Source organism: Podarcis tiliguerta (genome assembly GCF_965153285.1).
Source record: "Podarcis tiliguerta genome assembly, chromosome: 13".
NCBI lineage: Eukaryota > Metazoa > Chordata > Lepidosauria > Squamata > Lacertidae > Podarcis > Podarcis tiliguerta.
The window spans coordinates 8,457,408-8,479,846 of NC_139546.1; the positions used below are offsets into that span (position 1 = coordinate 8,457,408).

Below are 22,439 nucleotides of genomic sequence, written 5' to 3' on the forward strand. Positions count from 1 at the left end.
AGCTCTATATAATCTATTTGCCTATGTGTATTGATAAGAAGAAACTGTAGAAGCTGTACTCAGGACCGCCTTAATGTTAGGTTGGATGGAGTTAGGTTCCAAGGAGCAATTTTGTTCTGCTGGAGGAGATGGGGGTAAATAGGAGTCCAGAAATGCTGAAAGGGAGGGGAGAAGAAAAGCAAAGTAGGCAATAATTCGAAGAGAACAAGAACTGTTGGAAAACACTCTGGGGTGCCCCTGCAGCCCCCAAACTCCAAGCGTCCTCCGATATGCGCAGCTCTGGAAACGGCATTTCCCTTCTTCTCCAGCACGCTTCAGCGACATATATCAAATGATATATGCACACTAATCTTCTAGCGTAACACAGCAAGAAGCGTGAGAGATCATAGAGCTAATCTATGTATTTATTTACACACTATGTACAGACAAAGGAGTCATGGCAACCTCTCTCTCCAGCTCCGAGAGAAGAACAGGAACAAGTAAAAGCAAAAGTACAGTACAACAGGACATACAGCGGAAGAGATAAGACTGTCTTCCGTTCCCACACTCTTCCCAGACAGGCATGTGATTTACACAAATCTCATCTGGAGCATCAGAGGCGTGAAATACTTACACTTCTATTACATCTATCATAGAATCATAGAATCATAGAGTTGGAAGAGACCACAAGGGCCACTGAGTCCAACCCCCTGCCAAGCAGGAAACACCATCAGAGGACTCCTGACATATGGTTGTCAAGCCTCTGCTTAAAGACCTCCAAAGAAGGAGACTCCACCACACTCCTTGGCAGCAAATTCCACTGTCGAACAGCTCTTACTGTCAGGAAGTTCTTCCTAATGTTTAGGTGGAATCTTCTTTCTTGTAGTTTGGATCCATTGCTCCGTGTCCGCTTCTCTGGAGCAGCAGAAAACAACCTTTCTCCCTCCTCTATGTGACATCATTTTATATATTTGAACATGGCTATCATATCACCCCTTAACCTCCTCTTCTCCAGGCTAAACATGCCCAGCTCCCTTAGCCGTTCCTCATAAGGCATTGTTTCCAGGCCTTTGACCATTTTGGTTGCCCTCCTCTGGACACGTTCCAGTTTGTCAGTGTCCTTCTTGAACTGTGGTGCCCAGAACTGGACACAGTACTCCAGGTGAGGTCTGACCAGAGCAGAATACAGTGGCACTATTACTTCCCTTGATCTAGATGCTATACTCCTATTGATGCAGCCCAGAATTGCATTGGCTTTTTTAGCTGCCGCGTCACACTGTTGGCTCATGTCAAGTTTGTGGTCAACCAAGACTCCTAGATCCTTTTCACATGTACTGCTCTCAAGCCAGGTGTCACCCATCTTGTATTTGTGCCTCTCATTTTTTTTGCCCAAGTGCAATACTTTACATTTCTCCCTGTTAAAATTCATCTTGTTTGTTTTTGCCCAGTTCTCTAATCTGTCAAGGTCATTTTGAAGTGTGATCCTGTCCTCTGGGGTGTTAGCCACCCCTCCCAGTTTGGTGTCATCTGCAAATTTGATCAGGATGCCCTTGAGCCCATCATCCAAGTCGTTGATAAAGATGTTGAATAAGACCGGGCCCAAGACAGAACTCTGTGGCATCCCACTAGTCACTCTTCTCCAGGATGAAGAGGAACCATTGATCATATACAGTGGTACCTCGGGTTAAGTACTTAATTCGTTCCGGAGGTCTGTTCTTAACCTGAAACTGTTCTTAACCTGAAGCACCACTTCAGCTAATGGGGCCTCCTGCCGCCGCCGGAGCACGATTTCTGTTCTCATCCTGAAGCAAAGTTCTTAACCTGAGGTACTATTTCTGGGTTAACAGAGTCTGTAAGCTGAAGCATATGTAACCCGAGGTACCACTGTAGCTACATCTATCCTGCCTATGCCAACTTGATTTAGGAAGAAATACTTGTTCAGAAATTTACCACACATAACACATACTATTCCCCCCCCCCCCCCATTTTCTCAACAATTTGTCACAGAAGGTGCAATCGGGAGTCATTTTTAAAAAGCCATTTTAGAGTTTTTCTAATTATCCTTAAGTTTCCACGTACTTCTCAGATCGGGAAGAGTCAAATGTGCTAAATATGTACTAAGGCATGTCCATGAGGTTTGTGTGTGTGTGTGTTTTATAACATGTCCCTTGTCCTTGGCATAACTGTTTCTCTCACAAGCGACGCTAGCACATTCTTGTATGTGTCCAAAACAGTCTGAGCAGAAGGTCTTTCAGCTGGGCTCCTTTTGCAGGCCCCGTGGATGTCAAAGAGGTGGAACCTGACCAGATCACTCCCATCGACGTCCCCCAAGATGAAATTGGAAACATCGGGGATTTTCCATATATCTGTCGTTTCATCGTAAGGAGGCATGAGGCTGTCTTCAAAAGCCATTTCATTCCCACGAGGCCAAAGCTGTTCTGGAGCAACAAAGTCACCCTGAAGTTCCCGATGGCCACATTTGATCAGTTTGCCAGCATTCTTGTCTACAAGAGGCAAAGCATCCAAGTCGTTCACAATAACATGGAAGCTGCTCGTCAGCAAGTACTGAGAAAGAACTTTATCCAAGTCGCTGGAGTCACACATCACAAGGGTGCCATGGGGGCTGTTGTGCAAGTAATGGAGGATGCTCACGTAATCGATGGCAAGCAAGAACCTGGTGTGCCATGTGTTGAAGCTCTTGTACTTTGGGAGGTTCAATACCTCGTTCAGATTCTTCAGAGAGCCGAAGGGGTGGTACTCCGTAAGAACGGTGAACTCCTCCTCACAATATCCAATCAGCTTGACCACATGTCTGCTTTGTAGAGATTTCAGCATCTGCAAGCCATGAATGAAGTCCTCTTGAAGTTCCGGCACAGTTAGCTGGGAAAGGGCGACTTTGTTTTCCTTCCACTCAGAAAGGAAGACCTAGAACAAGGAGAACAATGTTCAGACTTTGAGGTCCAAACTCTGAAATGCCGTTTGTGAAAGCCAAGCTGTTTTTCAATATGGGGGACAATTAGTCTTGACAAACGGAAATTCAAACCTATGTGTTAAACACACACACACAAGAACAAAAAAACATGAATAGATACAAGCTCTATGCCACAACAAAGCAAGTTATGTCACAGCAAATATCTGAAAATTGGTAAGGTTTACAAATCCCAGAGTGTCTGGAAACAGAGAGGTGGATATGTACAGTCACTCAAACATAACTGTGAGCATTCTGTGAGGAGAAGAGTTGTGCTCCTGCAACATGAGGAAATACAGTGGTACCTTGGCTTGCATACGTCTTAATAATAATAATAATAATAATAATAATAATAATAATAATAATAAAAAATTTTATTTATATCCCGCCCTCCCCAGCCGAAGCCGGGCTCAGGGCGGCTAACAACAATCAAATAATCAAACAATCAAACATTCTAAAAACATTTCATTATAAAAATTAATTAAAATCAAATTAATGGCAAGCGTTAAGCAAAATTCTGTGCAGGTTGCCAGAGGAGGGAGTCAGGCTGGGCCCTGACCAAAGGCCTGGTGGAACAACAAGTCAAGCCCGGTGGTACGTGTCCCAGTTTACAACCTTTTTTGGGATTACAACCCATTATTTTGGATTACGAACAAAAAATTTTTGGAGGCCCCATTGGCGAAAGCATGCCTTGGGTTACAACCTGTTTTGGTTTACAAACAGACCTCCGGAACAGATTATGGTTGTAAACCAAGGTACCACTGTAGATATATATTTCTAGACGTAGATTCGGCTGGGATTGTCAGCATCCACATATAAACAAGGACAAATTTAAGATTCACTGAAACATACATCAAAGCCACTCACATCCATCACCTTCCTTCCCTCAGTTGTTCATGGTAAGTTTCCCTTTTATGACCCTCGTTACAGCTCTGAGTTGATTCGGTCAGGTGTCAAATTCAGGCAAGCGGGATATTTGACCAGTTATCTCAAGTGGCCATTCCCAAAGCTTGTCTTTATTCAGAATCCACTGCAAGTAAGCAAGCATCTCCTCTAGCCTCCTTCGGAAGGTTTTGCTTAACATCTGAGGTGGCCCAGGTCACAGGCGGAACGAACATACAGCATCCTCAATTTAGAGGCTTGTCAACTATACCCCCATTGGGTGTGTCCATGGAGTAGAGGGGACCTCTAAGTCCTCCATTAAGTCCTCCCTCCCTTGTTACTCTCTTTTGCTACAGGATTCGAGCTTCCATTCAGGCAAGCCCAAACACCCCTCCTCTTTCCCTTGCTACCTCCAGTTCACCCTGAAATTGTCCCCCCCTTTGTGCCTTCCCCACCTATCCAGTCCTTTCTTCCTCTTTGGACCCTCCTTGCCCTGTTATTCTGATCTCTGTCCACCTTTCCTTCTCCGCCTCCTAGCCATTCTCATGGCGTCAGCTGCAGTTTATATGCAGCAACGTGAACACATTGCTTTTTCCCTGCTTCTCAGCTGAGATGTAAGGTAAAGGTAAAGCGATCATTAGGTCCAGTCATGGCCGACTCTGGGGTTGCGGCGCTCATCTCGCTTTATTGGCCGAGGGAGCCGGCATACAGCTTCTGGGTCATGTGGCCAGCAGGACTGAGCTGCTTCTGGCGAACTAGAGCAGCGCACGGAAACGCCGTTTACCTTCCCGCCGGAGTGGTACCTATTTATCTACTTGCACTTTGACGTGCTTTCTAACTGCTAGGTTCGCAGGAGCAGGGACCGAGCAACAGGAGCTCACCCCGTTGCGAGGATTTGAACCGCCGACCTTCTGATCGGCAAGTCCTAGGCTCTGTGGTTTAACCCACAGCGCCACCCGCGTCCCCAGCTGAGATGTAGTGTGCCTCTAAGCTACTTCCTGGCTGGCATGCAAGCTCTGAGCAGCTGCCTCCACTTCAGGAGCTCGCAGCCAGCCAGAACCAGTCCGCTTGCCCCCATGGCTGGAGCTTGACAATCCTATCAGCCTTTCTCCCAGCTGACAATCTCATTTTCTGAAGCATATGTCAAGGCACTCCCCCTGTGGTACAAAAAAACGTGAATTTCAAATTTACAGAGCAACATTTTTTATTATATTCAAGATTCATTATGACAAACCAACCCTTTTCACAGCTCCTTCACCAATGCGTTTCAGTTTGCGGACTTCTCTTTTCAGCGCTTCACAAGACAACCATGGCGAACAGTTCTTCACTGTTCCTAATCTGAAGTAACCGTGCTGGCAAGAGTTGTGTTCAACATCAGCCTGTCCATAGGAAGGATATATGTAGCTGAAATATTGGTAGAGGAGCAAGTTCGCAAGCAGCACAGCCAAAATAAGATACAAGATGGGAGGAATCAGCTTTTGCGTAAGATCAGATTTCGTATCAAACGATTTTTTCTCCATGTTGTAACAGTCATCTTTCAGATTTTCTGCAAGACATTAGAGTTATAATTGTTACTTTAATTTAGCAATTCTGGGGGAGGGCCAGCTGAGATACACTTCTTTTTGAGGGGGGGGGTGAGATTCCAACACAGTCAATCTCTCCTAACTTTACATAGCAATACTACAAACAGGCATTAAACATGAAACATGCTACAGTGGTGCCTCGCAAGACGAAATTAATTCGTTCTGCGAGTCTCTTCGTCTAGCGGTTTTTTCGTCTTGCGAAGCAACTCTATTAGCGGCTTAGCGGATTAGCGCTATTAGCGGTTTAGCGGCTATTAGCGGCTATTAGCGGCTATTAAAGGCTTAAGGGATTAGCGGATTAGCTGCTAAAAGGCTATTAGCGGTTTAGCGGCTTAGAAAAAGGGGGTGGGGAGCGGAAAAAAATCTCAAGACTCGCAATACATTTTCGTCTTGCGAAGCAAGCCCATAGTGAAATTCGTCCTGCGAAGCGCATTGAAAAACGGAAAACCCTTTCGTCTAGCGGGTTTTCCGTCTTGCGAGGCATTCATCTTGCGCGGTACCACTGTACTAGCAGATTAATAGCTCTGCTAACCATTGTGATGGTTTCCTACCATAGATAGAGATCCAGCAAACAGCTTTACAGACATGGAAAGAGAAAGCATTGCAATGGCCAATATGATGTGGATATAGGAAAGAAGTCTAGTCTTTTCAGGGATTACCATTAGGACCAATAAGTGTTTGGACCAAAAATACTGGTAATTTAAGTATCACTTGTTTTCACAAAAGCACTTGGTAATAAGACAATTTTGTGGGCCCCTGATGAAAACCAGTTACTCATCATGGGTAAATGTAAAGGGACCCCTGACCATTAGGTCCAGTCGTGACCGATTCTGGTGTTGCAGTGCTCATCTCGCTTTATTGGCCAAGGGAGCCGGCGTACAGCTTCCGGGTCATGTGGCCAGCATGACTAACACGCTTCTGGCGAACCAGAGCAGCGCATGGAAACGCCTTTACCTTCCCACGGGAGCGGTACCTATTTATCTACTTGCACTTTGGCATGCTTTCGAACTGTTAGGTTGGCAGGAGCAGGGACCGAGAAACAGGAGCTCACCCCGTCGCGGGGATTCGAACCGCCAACCTTCTGATCGGCAAGCCCTAGGCTCTGTGGTTTAACCCACAGCACCACCCGCGTCCCACTCATCATGGGTACCATCCATTAATTTCAGTGGGAGATCTCAATGAGGCAATCATATACCTGTAGGGATATGGAAGATCAATGGAATTCAACAGGCATTATTTCTAATAAGTTTATAGAGAACTGCAGCCTTAAGCATGTAACTAACTCTCCCTCTGAAAATAAAGAGACTTAGAATGTTTTTTTAATTGGTATACAGCAATTGTAGGGAAAATAATAATAATAATAATAATAATAATAATAATAATAATAATAATTTATTATATACAGCAATTGTAGGGAAAATACTACTACTACTACTACTACTACTACTAATAATAATAATAATAATTAATTTATACCCTGCCCATCTGGCTGGGCTTCCCCAGCCACTCTGGGCGGCTTCCAATCAAATATTAAAATACAGTAACTATAGATGGAATGCAAAACAACTATAAAATGAACACAACATAGTATCTTATAATTTTTTATAACACCCTTCATCCAAAATTCATAGGGCAGTTCACAACTTAAAAATACAAAATGATAACCCAAAATACATAATAAAAACATGGGAAGATAAGGTTAAAATGAAGCAGTGAAGCAGTGAAGCAGCGAAAGATGGAAAGAATTTGCTGACTTAATTATTAACTGGAATACAAAAAAGGGAGGTGGGAGGAAGTCGAGGAAATAAGTCATTGAAGGATAGAATTGTGAAAAAATGGAAGGGTTTTTAAATGTTTTTGTTCTTTCTCCAGTGGGGTGGAGGTGTTGTTTTATGTATTTTTAATGTTTTTGTTCTTTCTCTAGTGGGGTGGAGGTGTTGTTTTATGTATTTTTAATTTTTTTTCTTTTTCTCTTTTTTTATTATTCTCTTTCTTATTGTACCTTTTTTCTTCTTTCTTTCTTCTGTAACTATTAAACTTTTAATAAATATTTTTTTTAAAAAAAAATACATAATAAAACCAAAAAGAAACAAATAATTCTCATCCCACAAACACATTTAAAATTATATAGAAGTAACATCAGCCAATGGCCTGGTTAAAGAGAAACATTTTCACCTGGCGCCTAAAGATATGTAATGAAGGCGCCAAGCGAACCTTCCTGGGGAGAGCATTCCACAAATGGGCAGCCTGTTCTCATGTTACTAGACTCAGGACCTCTTGTGGAGGTGGTACACGAAGAAGGACCGCAGATTATGATCACAGGGTCTGGGCTGGTTCCAGTGGCGTAGCGTGGGTTGTCAGCACCCGGGGCAAGGCAAGTAATTTGCGCCCCCCCCCCCCCCCGCTGCACTGTCCCTCCCCCAGATAGTCCCTCGCTCTCTCTCCGCACCGCACTGCACGCCTGGCACCCTCCCCTCCACAGTGGGTGGCGACCCGGCGGCTCGGATCGGATTCGCACAGCCAGCACTGCAGTGAGAGAGAGTGAGTGAGCCAGGTAGGGGCAGAGAGCTGCGAGTGCGAGCGCGCCCCCCCCCCAGATGTTGCGCCCGGTGCGGCCGGCCCCCCCTGCACCCCCCACGCTACGCCACTGGCTGGTTCATACAGAACTAAATGCCTCAGTTATGTTGAAAACATTGTACTTTTTACTAACCAAGTCCCCTCAAAGATCTCTCACACACACATAACTATAAACACACACTAAAATTTTACAATTAAAATGGGTGTATGGTTTTTCTTTACAGCTTTTTATATTAATCAGCTTTTTAAAAAATCTAATACAGTATCTCATATTTAAACACAAGTAATGTATCAAGTATGATAATCAATTTAGTACAGAATAACTACTAAATAAGAAAGTATTTATAATATAATTTTAAAAATGAATATTAAAATATTCCACAATACTCTTCTGATAAATTTCCTTTTTCCAAATCAAGCTGTTTTGCTTTCTCCTTATTCTTCACTTATGTGTAATTCTTGATACTGAAATATTATTGATACTGAAGTAACAAAACTAAAGGAGGCATAAATGAACTCCCACAATTATATCTTATGCTTTGTAATATTAGAAATAGCCTTGCACCTCAAAATGTGCAAGCAAGTGTGTAAATCCTGAATTTATCCCAGCAGCCTAATAATTTGCCTGAGTGTTCTAGCTATATTTTCAGCCATGTAGCATAGCAAAAAGTCACAGTTTTAAACTACTGGAAACAGTAAAACACAAGGAATGTATTTTCAGATTTTCTAGTTCAGTGTTTTAACAAGCTTTTGGGAAATGACATTTTGAATGAAAGAGCTGGTGCCATATTAGGCTTTTTTTGTCGTTATCTGTATGCTTTTATATATACCGTAAGTTTTATTCTACCAGTGTTTAATTGTTTTTATTTATTCCCCAAACTCTGTTTTTAACTGTTCTTATTTTATACGAATCCAAGGCAGACCTTTTAACATCACAGTAATCCAAGTTTATGCACCAACTACTGGTGCTGAAGAAACTGAAATTGACCAATTCTATGAAGACTTACAACACCTTATAGAAGTGACACCAAAGAAGGATGTTCTTCTCATTATAGGGGATTGGAATGCTAAAGTAGGGAATCAAGAGATAAAAGGAACAACTGGCAAATTTGGTCTTGGAATTCAAAACGAAGCAGGGCAAAGGCTAATAGAGTTCTGTCAAGAGAACAAGCTGGTCATCACAAACACTCTTTTCCAACAACACAAGAGACGACTCTACACATGGACATCACCAGATGGGCAGCATCGAAATCAGATTGATTATATTCTCTGCAGCCAAAGATGGAGAAGCTCTATACAGTCAGCAAAAACAAGACCTGGAGCTGACTGTGGCTCAGATCATCAGCTTCTTATAGCAAAATTCAAGCTTAAACTGAAGAAAGTAGGAAAAACCACTGGGCCGGTAAGATACAATCTAAACCAAATCCCTTATGAATACACAGTGGAAGTGAGGAACAGGTTTAAGGATTTAGATTTGCTGGACAGAGTGCCTGAAGAACTATGGATGGAGGCTCGAAACATTATACAGGAGGCAGCAACGAAAACCATCCCAATGAAGAGGAAATGCAAGAAAGCAAAGTGGCTGTCCAATGAGGCCTTACAAATAGCGGAGGAGAGAAGGCAAGCAAAATGCGAGGGAGATAGAGAAAGATACAGGAAATTGAATGCAGAATTCCAAAAAATAGCAAGGAGAGACAAGAAGGCCTTCTTAAATGAGCAGTGCAAAGAAATAGAGGAAAACAACAGAATGGGAAGAACCAGAGATCTGTTCAAGAAAATTGGAGATATGAAAGGAACATTTCGTTCAAAGATTACCATAATAAAGGACAAAAGTGGTAAGGACCTAACAGAAGCAGAAGACATCAAGAAGAGGTGGCAAGAATACACAGAGGAACTATACCAGAAAGATATGGATGTCTCGTACACCCCAGGTAGTGTGGTTGCTGACCTTGAGCCAGACATCCTGGAGAGTGAAGTCAAATGGGCCTTAGAAAGCATTGCAAATAACAAGGCCAGTGGAAGTGATGGTATTCCAGCTGAACTATTTAAAATTTTAAAAGATGATGCTGTTAAGGTGCTACACTCAATATGCCAGCAAGTTTGGAAAACTCAGCAGTGGCCAGAAGATTGGAGAAGGTCAGTCTACATCCCAATCCCAAAGAAGGGCAGTGCTAAAGAATGCTCCAACTACCGCACAATTGCACTCATTTCACACGCTAGCAAGGTTATGCTTAAAATTCTTCAAGGAAGGCTCAAGCAGTATGTGGACCGAGAACTCCCAGAAGTGCAAGCTGGATTTAGAAGAGGCAGGGGAACCAGAGACCAAATTGCAAACATGCGCTGGATTATGGAGAAAGCTAGAGAGTTCCAGAAAGACATCTACTTCTGCTTCATTGACTATGCAAAAGCCTTTGACTGTGTCGATCACAGCAAACTATGGCAAGTTCTTAAAGAAATGGGAGTGCCTGATCACCTCATCTGTCTCCTGAGAAATCTCTATGTGGGACAAGAAGCTACAGTTAGAACTGGATATGGAACAACTGATTGGTTCAAAATTGGGAAAGGAGTACGACAAGGCTGTATTTTGTCTCCCTGCTTATTTAACTTATATGCAGAATTCATCATGCGAAAGGCTGGGCTGGATGAATCCCTAGCCGGAATTAAGATTGCTGGAAGAAATATCAACAACCTCAGATATGCAGATGACACAACCTTGATGGCAGAAAGTGAGGAGGAATTAAAAAAACCTTTTATTGAGGGTGAAAGAGGAGAGCACAAAATATGGTCTGAAGCTCAACATCAAAAAAACGAAGATCATGGCCACTGGTCCCATCACCTCCTGGCAAATAGAAGGGGAGGAAATGGAGGCAGTGAGAGATTTTACTTTCTTGGGCTCCATGATCACTGCAGATGGTGACAGCAGCCACGAAATTAAGAGACGCCTGCTTCTTGGGAGGAAAGCAATGGCAAACCTAGATAGCATTTTAAAAAGTAGAGACATCACCTTGCCAACAAAGGTCCGTATAGTAAAAGCTATGGTTTTCCCAGTAGTGATGTATGGAAGTGAGAGCTGGACCATAAAGAAGGCTGATCGCCGAAGAATTGACGCTTTTGAATTATGGTGCTGGAGGAGACTCTTGAGAGTCCCATGGACTGCAAGAAGATCAAACCCATCCATTCTGAAGGAAATCAGCCCTGAGTGCTCACTGGAAGGACAGATCGTGAAGCTGAGGCTCCAATACTTTGGCCACCTCATGAGAAGAGAAGACTCTCTGGAAAAGACCCTCATGTTGGGAAAGATGGAGGGCACAAGGAGAAGGGGACGACAGAGGACGAGATGGTTGGACAGTGTTCTCGAAGCTACAAACATGAATCTGACCAAACTGCGGGTGGCAGTGGAAGACAGAAGTGCCTGGCGTGCCCTGGTCCATGGGGTCACGAAGAGTCGGACACGACTGAACGACTAAACAACAACAACAATTTTTATCTGTAAGCTGCCTTGAGTCCATTAGGGGGGAAGGCGGGGTATAAATAAATGTATAACAACAACAACATTTGTTTAAAGTATTGCAGGCTTTTTCATTCATGTCTTGATTACAGAAAGCCCGTCTTCTCATACATCGATTAGCAGGCATAGGCAAGCTGTGGCCCTCCAGATGTTTGACACTACAATTCCCATAATTCCTAGCTAACAGGACCAGCGGTCAGGGATGATGGGTATTGTAGTGCCAAACATCTGGAGGGCCGGAGTTTGCCTATGCCTGGGATAAGGTTAAAATTTGGATACTTCCAAACAAAGAGGAAGCAGCAGATCCAGCCAGGAGAAAAAGACTGAAAATCGTTTCAAGATCTCAGCATCACCTCGCAATAATTTCTGCTATCCAGCAGCAACCTCGGTTGCGCCCAACTCTGCAGCTTGCTGCTCAAAGAAACGAGGCTTACCTTACCCTGGGCTGAAGTGCATCACTCTCATCAGCTGGCAGCTGCCATGACAGTGCCAACACCACCTGACATGAGTCACGTGACGCCTTCCCTGTTTTGAACATAGAGATAAGAGGGTAGAGTTGAATTTGGGATCGTCATTTCACAGCCTCGGGAAGGGGCAAAGCTAAACAGATTGAGCTGAATGGGGAAGAGATCGCGCTTGCATTTAACAATTGCTACTGGTGCTAGGGAAATAACCAGGTTTACATTGGCTGCAACATGAGGTGTGCTTTGAATGAAGTGTCTTCTGCTTGATTTCTGGGGTGAGCTCCCGTTGCTCGGTCCCTGCTCCTGCCAACCTAGCAGTTTGAAAGCATGTCAAAGTTCAAGTAAATATATAGGTACCACTCCGGTGGGAAGGTAAACGGTGTTTCCGTGCGCTGCTCTGGTTCGCCAGAAGCGGCTTAGTCATGCTGGCCACATGACCCGGCAAAACTGTGGACAAACGTGAGCTTCCTCGGCCAGTAAAGCGAGATGAGTGCTGCAACCCCAGAGTCATTCGCGACTGGACTTAACTGTCAGGGGTCCTTTACCTTTTTAAACATGTGAGCAGTGCAAGTGAAATGGATTCACTTGAGATTGAACTGTGTTTTGTTTTATTGAGTTTTCTGCAGGCTGCATAGTATTAGAAGCACAGAATCACAGAATTGTAAAGTTGGAAGGGACCCTAAGAGTCATCTAATCCAAATCTCTACAGTACAGGAATCCTGCCCACAGACATCCCTGGGTGTGATTGAACCATCAACCTTCTGGTTAGCAGCAAGGCATACTGACCCATTGCACCACAGTAGAAATGTGCATAAAGGTAAAGACCCCTGACCATTAGGTCTAGTCGTGACCAACTCTGGGGTTGTGGCGCTCATCTCGCTTTACTGGCCGAGGGAGCCGGCGTACAGCTTCCAGGTCATGTGGCCAGCATGACTAAGCCGCTTCTGGCGAACCAGAGCAGCGCACGGAAACGCCGTTTGCCTTCCCGCCGGAGCGGTACCTATTTATCTACTTGCACTTTGATGTTCTTTTGAACTGCTAGGTTGGCAGGAGCAGGGACCGAGCAACGGGAGCTCACCCCGTCGCGGGGATTCGAACCGCAGACCTTCTGATCGGCAAGCCCTAGGCTCTGTGGTTTAACCCACAGTGCCACCCGCGTCCTAGAAATGTGCATATGCAGCCCTTTATTTTGCCAATAAATATCAAATCAGTGCACTTCCAGATACTAGCTTATTGAGAAATTGTTTCTGTTCATGCAAGTTTTTTGCAGCACTCACACAACAGCATCAAAATGCCTGTTCGTACTTTTATAAATCTGCAGTCTCTGCTGCTGTGGAATCTCTTTGGTGCATTTCTTTATTTGGCAAGCAGTTTGTCATGTGTGGCGGCATTCTGATAGATGTGGCTTCTTCCAGACTTCTACTTCAGTTTGCTCCTCACTTGAGCACAACTTAGGCATTTTGTTTCTGCCAGTGGCCCAAGTGATACAAGTGTGCCCATTTACACCAACTTTAAAAGGCATGTTGGAATCTCAGCAACTTGGAAACTGTAAATTTAGTACATACATTTGACTCTGTGGGAAAAACAGAGACGTTTTATGCAAGACCTTTCTGCCATTCTTTCGCAAGTCTTACTCAGGCAAATATACAGTAACACTTGTGCAAGACCTCAGTATTTTTTTTTAATGGAAATGAATAAGGTCCCTGGACCTGCAAGAAGGAAGAAAGAATAAAAAACAAGCTTCCGTTTTGTCCAATGTAAACATGTACACTTCCTGGACATTTTTTAAAAAAGGAACACACAGAGAAATATCTGCATGCAATTTCCAGAAAAGCAAAAGACAGTGGAGAGTGTGGGAGTGTGAACAGCAAGCAGTGGATTAGCAATTAATAACCAGGACTTAAAAAAGGGGAATGTATGGAAGCCAATGTGCCAAACAGATAGAGAGAGAAATAGGATCTGAATGGTTCGTCCACAATATTATTATAACAACATCAACAATAATAAATCTATTTTTTATACCTTGACCATCTCGTTGGGTTTCTCCAGCTACTCTTGGCAGCTTACAGCACATATAAGGTCTCTGTCTGGAAGCCACCCATTGATTGTTCTTAAAAGACTTTAGAGTTATATCTGCAAGTCTCAGACCCTGGCCACCCAAATATATAACACGGGGACGGTAACTTCAGTCTTACTGATGTAAAACAGGGAACAGGGACAACACTGCCAAATTCACTGTTAATGATCCGGTCCCGATTTCCTACATTTTGTCTTAAGCAGTCATCATTTTATCTTTCTAATACAAGTTATTCACACACCATCCAACTGCCAAGTTTGCTAGTTTGATTGAAGCAGAAACAGCAGTATTTGTCAAGAAACTACAGGACTGACTCAAACGTGTCAATGTGACTACAAAAATTAGCAGCGGGTGAGCACTGGATTTAGAATAAGCAGTAATATGTGAATATAATCTCAATTCAAAAATAGAGATTGCATGCTGATTATGCCCCACCCAGGTGCTACAGGATTTGTTCAGCAAGAGTAAGGTGCAGCAATCGTCGTTTTGCAGGCTAAGGTGCATTCCATGAGATTTCACTGACACCAATTACACTGCCACAAAACTCTATGGAAAAAAGTACCGGTAAATCCAGTCCACTAAGTTGCTAAATGTACAGGCTTGATCAGTACAGATTTAGTACATTTTTTGCAAATGTAGCATCTAGAGCACATTATCTGAAGCGAAATAAAAAAGAAAAGGGCAAGTATTTAAACATTTTCCACGGTAAAAGATGAGCCACTGACTCAATACTGCCATCTCCACAGGGACATCAGCCTTTTTCCAGCAGAATTTTTTGGAATCGACCCTCAAGTGCAGCCGAAGTCGGGATATTCCATCTTGCGAAAGCGCATCTGTACTTTGGAACTGTTACAATTTTGCAAACAGGGTGCTGATGTGCTAAATTTCCTTATTGTGGCCAAATTATTCTGTCGCTCAATATCATAGAGGCGCCATCCGATTAAATTATTCGCTTTACTGAAGCCCAGAGTTAATAACCGTTGTGGCGATAATAAACCAAGAAAAACAAAGCTTTTGGTTGACAATTTTAATTCGAGCGCTCTCGTGACAATCTTGCAATACTAAGGCCAATAGGGTTTAAAGTGAAGCCAGCAATTAAATGTCCTGCGCCAAATCTGTCATTCAACAGAGGGGAGGTTAGCCTTCAAGAGCAATGAAGAATTTTGAACACAGAATTTGGAATGGGGGGCGGGGGGGGGGATCGCCTTAGGAACTTATAGATTGAACAGCTTCTGTTCAAATCTGAGCCCCATATAATAACCATGCTGGGGGTTGAGCTTTAAACACTGATGGGATGTGGCTGCCACCCAGGGCCGGATTTAGGTTTGATGAGGCCCTAAACTACTGAAGGTAATGGGGCCCTTTATATGTCCAGCTCTCCTTTGTCAACAACAAATTGCCGCTGTTTTTTGTGTTGAATATATGCTATATGGTAATTTATGGACCTAATAGGTAAAGGTAAAGGAAAAGGTACCCCTGCCCGTACGGGCCAGTCTTGCCAGACTCTAGGGTTGTGCACCCATCTCACTCAAGAGGCCGGGGGCCAGCACTGTCCGGAGACACTTCCGGGTCACGTGGCCAGCGTGACATCGCTGCTCTGGCGAGCCAGAGCCGCACACGGAAACGCCGTTTACCTTCCCGCTAGTAAGCGGTCCCTATTTATCTACTTGCACCCGGGGGTGCTTTCGAACTGCTAGGTTGGCAGGCGCTGGGACCGAACAGCAGGAGCACACCCCACCACGGGGATTCGAACCGCCGACCTTCCGATCGGCAAGCCCTAGGCGCTGAGGCTTTTACCCACAGCGCCACCCGTGTCCCTATAGGTCCCTATAGGACCTAATAGGTATCTAAAGCCATTTGCACATGCAGAATATTAGCACCCTATACATAGAAATGAGCAAACCAGTTGATATTTTAGGGAGCAGGCTAGCAGGTGGGGCCCATTACTTACATCAACACAAAACACTGTTGCTGTATGTAGGTTTCATCTTCTTTGTTTTTTGTCTTATATTTTGGAAATGTACATACATCCAGTTGTTGTTTTTTCCTTTAGTTTTTTGGGAGGCCCCCAAGAGAGTGGGGCCCTAAGCCAGGCATAGGCAAACTCAGCCCTCCAGCGGTTTTGGGACTAAAATTCCCATCATCCCAGACCACTGGTCCTGCTAGCCAGGGATAATGGGAGTTGTAGTCCCCAAACATCTGGAGGGCCAAGTTTGCCTGTGCCTGCCCTAAGCTATAGCTCAGGCTTCCTCAACGGCCCTCCAGCTGTTTTTTTGGCCTACAACTCCCATGATGCCTAGCTAGCAGCACCAGTGGTCAGGGATGATGGGAGTTGTAGTCCCCAAACATCTGGAGGGCCGAGTTGGCCTGTGCCTGCCCTAAGCTATAGCTCAGGCTTCCTCAACCTTGGCCCTCCAGATGTTTTTGGCCTACAACTCCCATGATCCCTAGCCAGCAGGACCAGAGGCCAGGGATGATGGGAGTTGTAGTCCCAAAAACATATGGAGGGCCGAGTTGGCCTACGCCTGCCCTAAACTATAATATAGCTTGTTGAGCTTATACTGTACTGGCTGAGGCAAACGGGGCGGCGATGGCCAACCGGCGGCGGCGGCCGTTTTCCTGAGGGGAAAAAGAGGAGGTGGAGGAACCGGGAAGCCGCCACCGCCTCTCCTCCTGCTCCTCCTCCTCCAGGAGGGCGGCCGGCCGGCGCAGGGCCCGTCCCTCGTCGGCGGCCGTGCGGCTTCGACAGCGGCAGGGATGGCACCGCTGAGGCCGGGCGGCTGGGGCCAGCGGGCCTCCTCCCTCGGCGGGCCGCTCCTGGCGCTGCTCGTGCTGGGCTTGGCGCAGCCCCACCACACGCAACGCCACGGTAAGCGCCGCCGCCTTCCCTCCCTCAGCCCTCCGTCCCTCCAGCTCCTCTCTCGCTTCGGGTTTTTGTTTCCCTCACCCCCCCGTTTTTATAATGCATATTTCCATCTCGTGTTTTTATTTTTTATTTTTTAATGGCGCGGCTGAAGGGCTTGTTATGCAAAGTTAGTTAATAATGCTAGAGTTAAAGGCACGGATTTTATTTGGGGTGAGGGAAGGAAAACGGGGTGGCGCCATTGAAAGGCTTTTCGCCTGCCCCGCTTTTGCTCTCAGGGCGAAAGGTAGGTGGTTGGCGCTGCTTATAGGTTTTTAAGTGCTTATAGGTTTTTTAAATTACATTTATATGCCACTTTATCCCCTCCCAGGAGCTCAGGTGGTGGTGCACATGGTCCTGGGCGTGGCGGGGGGGGGGGTTGAGGGGACAACTAAAGTAAATAAATAAAAACAAAAGTTAAGAAACTGGAGGTTTTGGCAGGTTTCCCTGAGCACTAGGGGCCAAAAGAGAGTGCTGTATTTTCCCATGTACAGTGGTACCTTGGGTTACATACGCTTCAGGTTAGATACGCTTCAGGTTACAGACTCCGCTAACCCAGAAATAGTGCTTCAGGTTAAGAACTTTGCTTCAGGATGAGAATGGAAATTGTGCTCCGGTGGCAGCAGGAGGCCCCATTAGCTAAAGTGGTGCTTCAGGGTTAAGAACAGTTTCAGGTTAAGTACGGACCTCCGGAACGTACTTAACCCGAGGTACCACTGTATAAGACTGTATTTTTAAACCAAATTTTTTAAGTTTAAAATTGGGGGTTGTCTTATACACAAAACGTTGAAAATATTTATTTCTTAATTTGGGGCTCAAAAAATAATACATGGGGCCGTCTTACACAGTGGTACCTCTAATTACGTTCACCTCTGATTACATATCCTTCGGGATACATACGCGGCAAACCCAGAAGTATTTCCCCAGGTTTCGCTGCACGGGCAGAAGCACTAAACCGCGCGCATGCGCAGAAGCGGCACCTCTGGTTGCAAATTCCTCGGGATCCGACCCAAGCACCGGAACGGATCCCGTGCCCAACCAGAGGTACCATTGTACAGTCATACCTCGGGTTGAATGTCTTTTGGGATGAGCGCGTTTGAGTTGCGCTCCGCAGCAACCCGGAAGTAAGGAAGCACGTTACTTCCTGGTTTCGCCGCTTGCGCATGCGCAGACACTCAAAATGACATCACGAGCATGCGCAGAAGTGGCAAAAAGCGATGTGCGCGTGCACAGACGTGCCGTCGCTGGTTATGTTTGCTTCTAGATGCGAACGGTACTCCGGAACAGATCCCGTTCGCATCTAGAGGTACCACTGTACACAGAAATATACGGTACAGTGGCACCTCAGTTTACGAACAACCCTGTTTACGAACTACAGTGGTACCTCGGGTTAAGTACTTAATTCATTCCAGAGGTCCGTTCTTAACCTGAAACTGTTCTTAACCTGAAGCACCACTTTAGCTAATGGGGCCTCCCACTGCCGCCGTGCTGCAGCAGCACGATTTCTGTTCTCATCCTGAAGCAAAGTTCTTAACCCGAGGTAATATTTCTGGGTTAGCGGAGTCTGTAACCTGAAGCGTCTGTAACCTGAAGCGCCTGTAACCCGAGGTACCACTGTATTCAGTTTATGAACTCCGCAAAACTGGAAATAGTGTCCCGGTTTGCAAACTTACCTTGGTCTACGAACAAATGGTGGCAGTGTGAGACCTCATTAGGGAAAGCGCGCCTCGGTTTAAGAAAGGTTTCGGTTTAAGAACGGACTTCCGGATTAAGTTCGTAAACCGAGGTACCACTGTAATTTAAAACAATGGTTGTTGAGACACATCCTTCCCAATCTGCTAGACAGAGCCAGGCAGAGGATGACAGGTGGGTCTCCTGCCACCCCCCCCCAAATAAATCCTGTCTACACCCATGTACATGGCTCTCCCCCCACATCCCCACCCTGCTTCAGCCTCACAACAGCCCTGTGAGCCAGGTTGGGGCTGAGAGACAGGATTAGTGAGGGATTCGAATTCTGATCTCATTCCTGCCTGCCTCAGCCTTGGGGTCTCTTAGTCCGGTGCTCTAACACACTAGCACACTAGCACTCTGGTTGCGCCGCCCTGGGAATAGGATGTTGGACTCAGCTGGCCTTTGCTGGAACGATTCAGCAAGGCTTAAAAAAAGAAAATATTATTACAGGCTCATTTGTCTTCCATTTAACAACCACGGAAGTATAGCTCGCGAAAGACAAAACGGCGCAGATTAAAATAAAAAGCTGCAAGCTCTAAGATATGCTTTAACCTAGCTTTTAAAATGGAAAGCTGCCGCCGCCACCATCGCCATTTTGTTTTGCATGCCACCCTTTCCCACAGTTTCAAGCCGACTCATAGATCTGTGTAACCATGAATGTGACAGAAGCCATAAACAATAAATAAAATTGTGTCAGCAAGAACGCAACCAAACAGAACAATTTCCACATGAATCGTAGGAAGAGCGAAAAATAAAGATACCAAAAATTAATACTGTGTCAGTGGTGGCAACAACATCTCCCCTCCCCTGCCGCAAACAAAACCCCAGCCCAAGACCCAGAACAATATTCCAACCAAATAAGATACTTTGGGGGGTAAAGCTTTAAATATCATCATATTTAACCCACTTCCCCATCCAATATTCCCACACTACTTGGATTTCAAAAAGTTTTGCAATGTCTCCCTAGATTGACTCATCAGCCTGGCAGATGTTAAAAAATGATAATTTCCACCCTTGATTGGGCAAGGTGGTAGAGAGGGCGGTGGAAGAGCTACTGGATTATACGAATTGCCTGGATTCATTTCACAATCTGGATTCAGGCACGGTTCAGGAACTAAATCAGCTGGGTGACCTGTATCAGGAATAGGCCAGGGGATGTCACAGACTGTGGTATACACTTGTGGGATGGGTATAAGGGACAATTTTTCTCAGTGCTTCCGCTCCTACCAAGAAGGTCATGTCTGGAAAGTAGCAACGGGAGACTCTTTCCACTCCATGGACTTTGTGCTGCAGTCTACCACAAGGTATCGTATTTTTCGCTCTATAAGACGCACCAGGCCACAAAACGCACCTAGTTTTTGGAGGAGGAAAACAAGAAAAAAAATATTCTGAATCTCAGGAGCCAGAACAACAAGAGGGATCGCTGTGCAGTGAAAGCAGCAATCCCTCTTGCTGTTCTGCCTTCTGGGATAGCTGCGCAGCCTGCATTCGCTCCATAAGACGCACACACATTTCCCCTTGCTTTTTAGGAGGGAAAAAGTGAGTCTTATAGAGCAAAAAATACAGTAAATTTTCCTCCCCAATGCTGGTTTTAAAAGCCTCTGGGTGCAGCCATTAGGAGTTTTGGGGCAGTTGCCTGTTCTGGATGGAGTTGCACTCCTTCTGAAAGAACAGGTGCAGAGTTTAGGGGTGCTCCTGGATTCGTCTCTGTCTCTGGAAACTTCTGGTGGCCTCAGTGGCTAGGAGTGCCTTCTACCAGCTATGGCTGGTATGTCAGCTGCAGCTGTTCTTGAACAGATATGGTCTAACCCCAATGATCGATGCATGGGGGACTTCAAGGCTCAAGCCTTGCAGTGCTTATTGCAATGCACTCTATGTAGAGGCTTCAGCTGGTGCAAAACGCTACAGCTAGACTGTTGATAGGAACATACTATCACTAGCACATAACTCCAGTGTCCAAAATGCTGCACTGACTCCACATTCGCTACTAGGTTCAGAGGTCTTGTACTAATTTACAAGGCCCTTAACAATTTGGGCCCAGGATACCTGAAAGACTGCCTAATCCTCTATAAACCTGCCTGATCACTGAGGTCATTTTCAGTGGTCTGCCATGGCTCGATACACAGCTCATATGCCCCAGGAGGTATGCATTTAGCATTGCAGGCTTAGTTCCTTTCTGAACTTCTGGGTTATACTGAACACATTTTTATTCCAGCAGGCATTCTAATTGAAGTTTGGTTTTGTAGTGATTTTCATTTTTTGTATTTTATCTCTGTGAACTGCTTAGAGGTTATTGCACTTAAGCAACATGGTTTAAAACAAACAAATCCTAATGTTTTTGCCAGGGACCATCCCCACAAGTGTCTAGCTAGACAGGTTTCTCAATGGAAAAGCATTTTTTCACACTTACCGTATTTTTCGCTCTATAACACGCACCCGACCATAACACGCACGTAGTTTTTAGAGGAGGAAAACAAGAAAAAAAATATTCTAAACGAAACAGTGGATGTATGATTTTTGTGGTTCATGCTGTGGCCACAGACATGTGATCTGACAGTGAGTTTGGAGTAGCCCAATGCAAAAATCCTGAGGATCCATGTGGATCCATGCTTTGTAACCACATTTTAAGTGGGGAGGGAAGGAAAAGCACTCAAGGATCAAGGAGCACGTGTGGGGTGTGTGGAGAAGGATGTTGCTAATAATGCAGAAGAGGGGTATAAGGGGAGAAGGCTCCTCTCCTCTCCCGCTTTGCTCCTTTAAAGAAGCAGGCTCTGTGTCCCTCTTTTCTCCCCACTCAGCGGCTCTTATCTCGCTTTGCTGTTTCAAAGTGAGCCACGGAGGAGGGAAGGAAGGGGAACCATGGATCCTCTGCTCACGACTGCAGCAGATCCTCCCCCGCCACCCGTAGGCATTCCCTCCATAACACGCACAGACATTTCCCCTTACTTTCTAGGAGGAAAAAAGTGAGTGTTATGGTGCAAAAAATACGGTACTTTATTTATTCAAAAGGCTATACCTCATCCTTGTGCAGATGCATTTCTCAAGGAAGCTTAAAGTGTCATAGGCTTTATAAAAAATATAAACATAGAAACTGGCTCAGCCAAATTCATTGTATAAAGGTATCTACTCAGCAAGACAAAAGTATGCTGGAACAGAAAAGTCTTTGCCAAACAGCAGAAGGCAATAAGGGATCAGGGCCAATTAGCCATTAGTTTCTCTTTTAAAAAGATTAGCCCATGCTTAGAGGCCCCTAGCTCAGAGGATATGACATCGTCCAGTGGTCAAGCATATGTTTTGCATTCATTAGGCTGTAGTCACAGTCCCTGGCATTATGTTTGATTGTTGATGTAAAAATATATTTTTGGAACATGATTTTTTGAGTTTGTCATTTCTAAAGATTAGCCATTATAGTCTTCTACGATCAGCATTTTTACCTGTTTGGCAAATACATAGATTCCCAGAACAAAGGCAAGTCGTGACCCACAGCCGTGTTTGGGGGTGTCGGCGAGAAAGGCAAAAGCCAGTAGCAATCCAATATCACCCACACTCCAGATTGTTCACAACAAAGCAACAAGACATACCAAAGAGCTGGAGTAAAGAAATTGTTCCAATATCTCTGCAGTGACTGAATGCTTATGTGCAGCAGCCTTATAAGCCCCCCTCCTAGGCACAGCTGTTGGACATATGAGCTAACCAAGGATTTGGGTCTACTTGTGAGGAAACTGCTGTGCTTGAGTAGCCCATTACTTCTGAGGACTAAGCCAGGCA

General features: G+C 45.0%; 1 protein-coding gene across 2 annotated transcripts; it reads right to left on the reverse strand.

Annotated features, from left to right (window-relative positions):
• Positions 1–386: 386 nt before the first annotated feature.
• POMK (protein O-mannose kinase) lies at positions 387–12,034 on the reverse strand. Of its 2 annotated transcripts, none has more exons than XM_083407938.1 (4): positions 11,937–12,034; positions 5,068–5,375; positions 1,636–2,904; positions 387–626 (listed from the first exon to the last, which is right to left on the reverse strand). In XM_083407938.1, the coding sequence occupies exons 2-3, from the start codon at positions 5,347–5,349 to the stop codon at positions 2,134–2,136; spliced, it is 1,053 nt and encodes a 350-aa protein (XP_083264064.1). In that variant the 5' UTR covers positions 5,350–5,375; positions 11,937–12,034; the 3' UTR covers positions 387–626; positions 1,636–2,133. The 2 variants fall into 2 exon arrangements, with proteins under 2 accessions (XP_083264064.1, XP_083264063.1); XM_083407937.1 differs by having other exon boundaries at positions 11,932–12,034.
• Between the last annotated feature and the right edge of the window lie 10,405 nt (positions 12,035–22,439).

What these genes read in the sequence shown, in the direction of transcription:
- POMK (XM_083407938.1), bottom strand. Translation starts at nt 5,349, where the DNA reads ATGGAGAAAAAATCGTTTGATACGAAATCTGATCTTACGCAAAAGCTG. An exon ending in GTGAAGGAGCTGTGAAAAGG is followed by an intron (nt 2,905 to 5,067) that starts GTTGGTTTGTCA and finishes TCCTTGTTCTAG; the next exon opens with GTCTTCCTTTCTGAGTGGAA.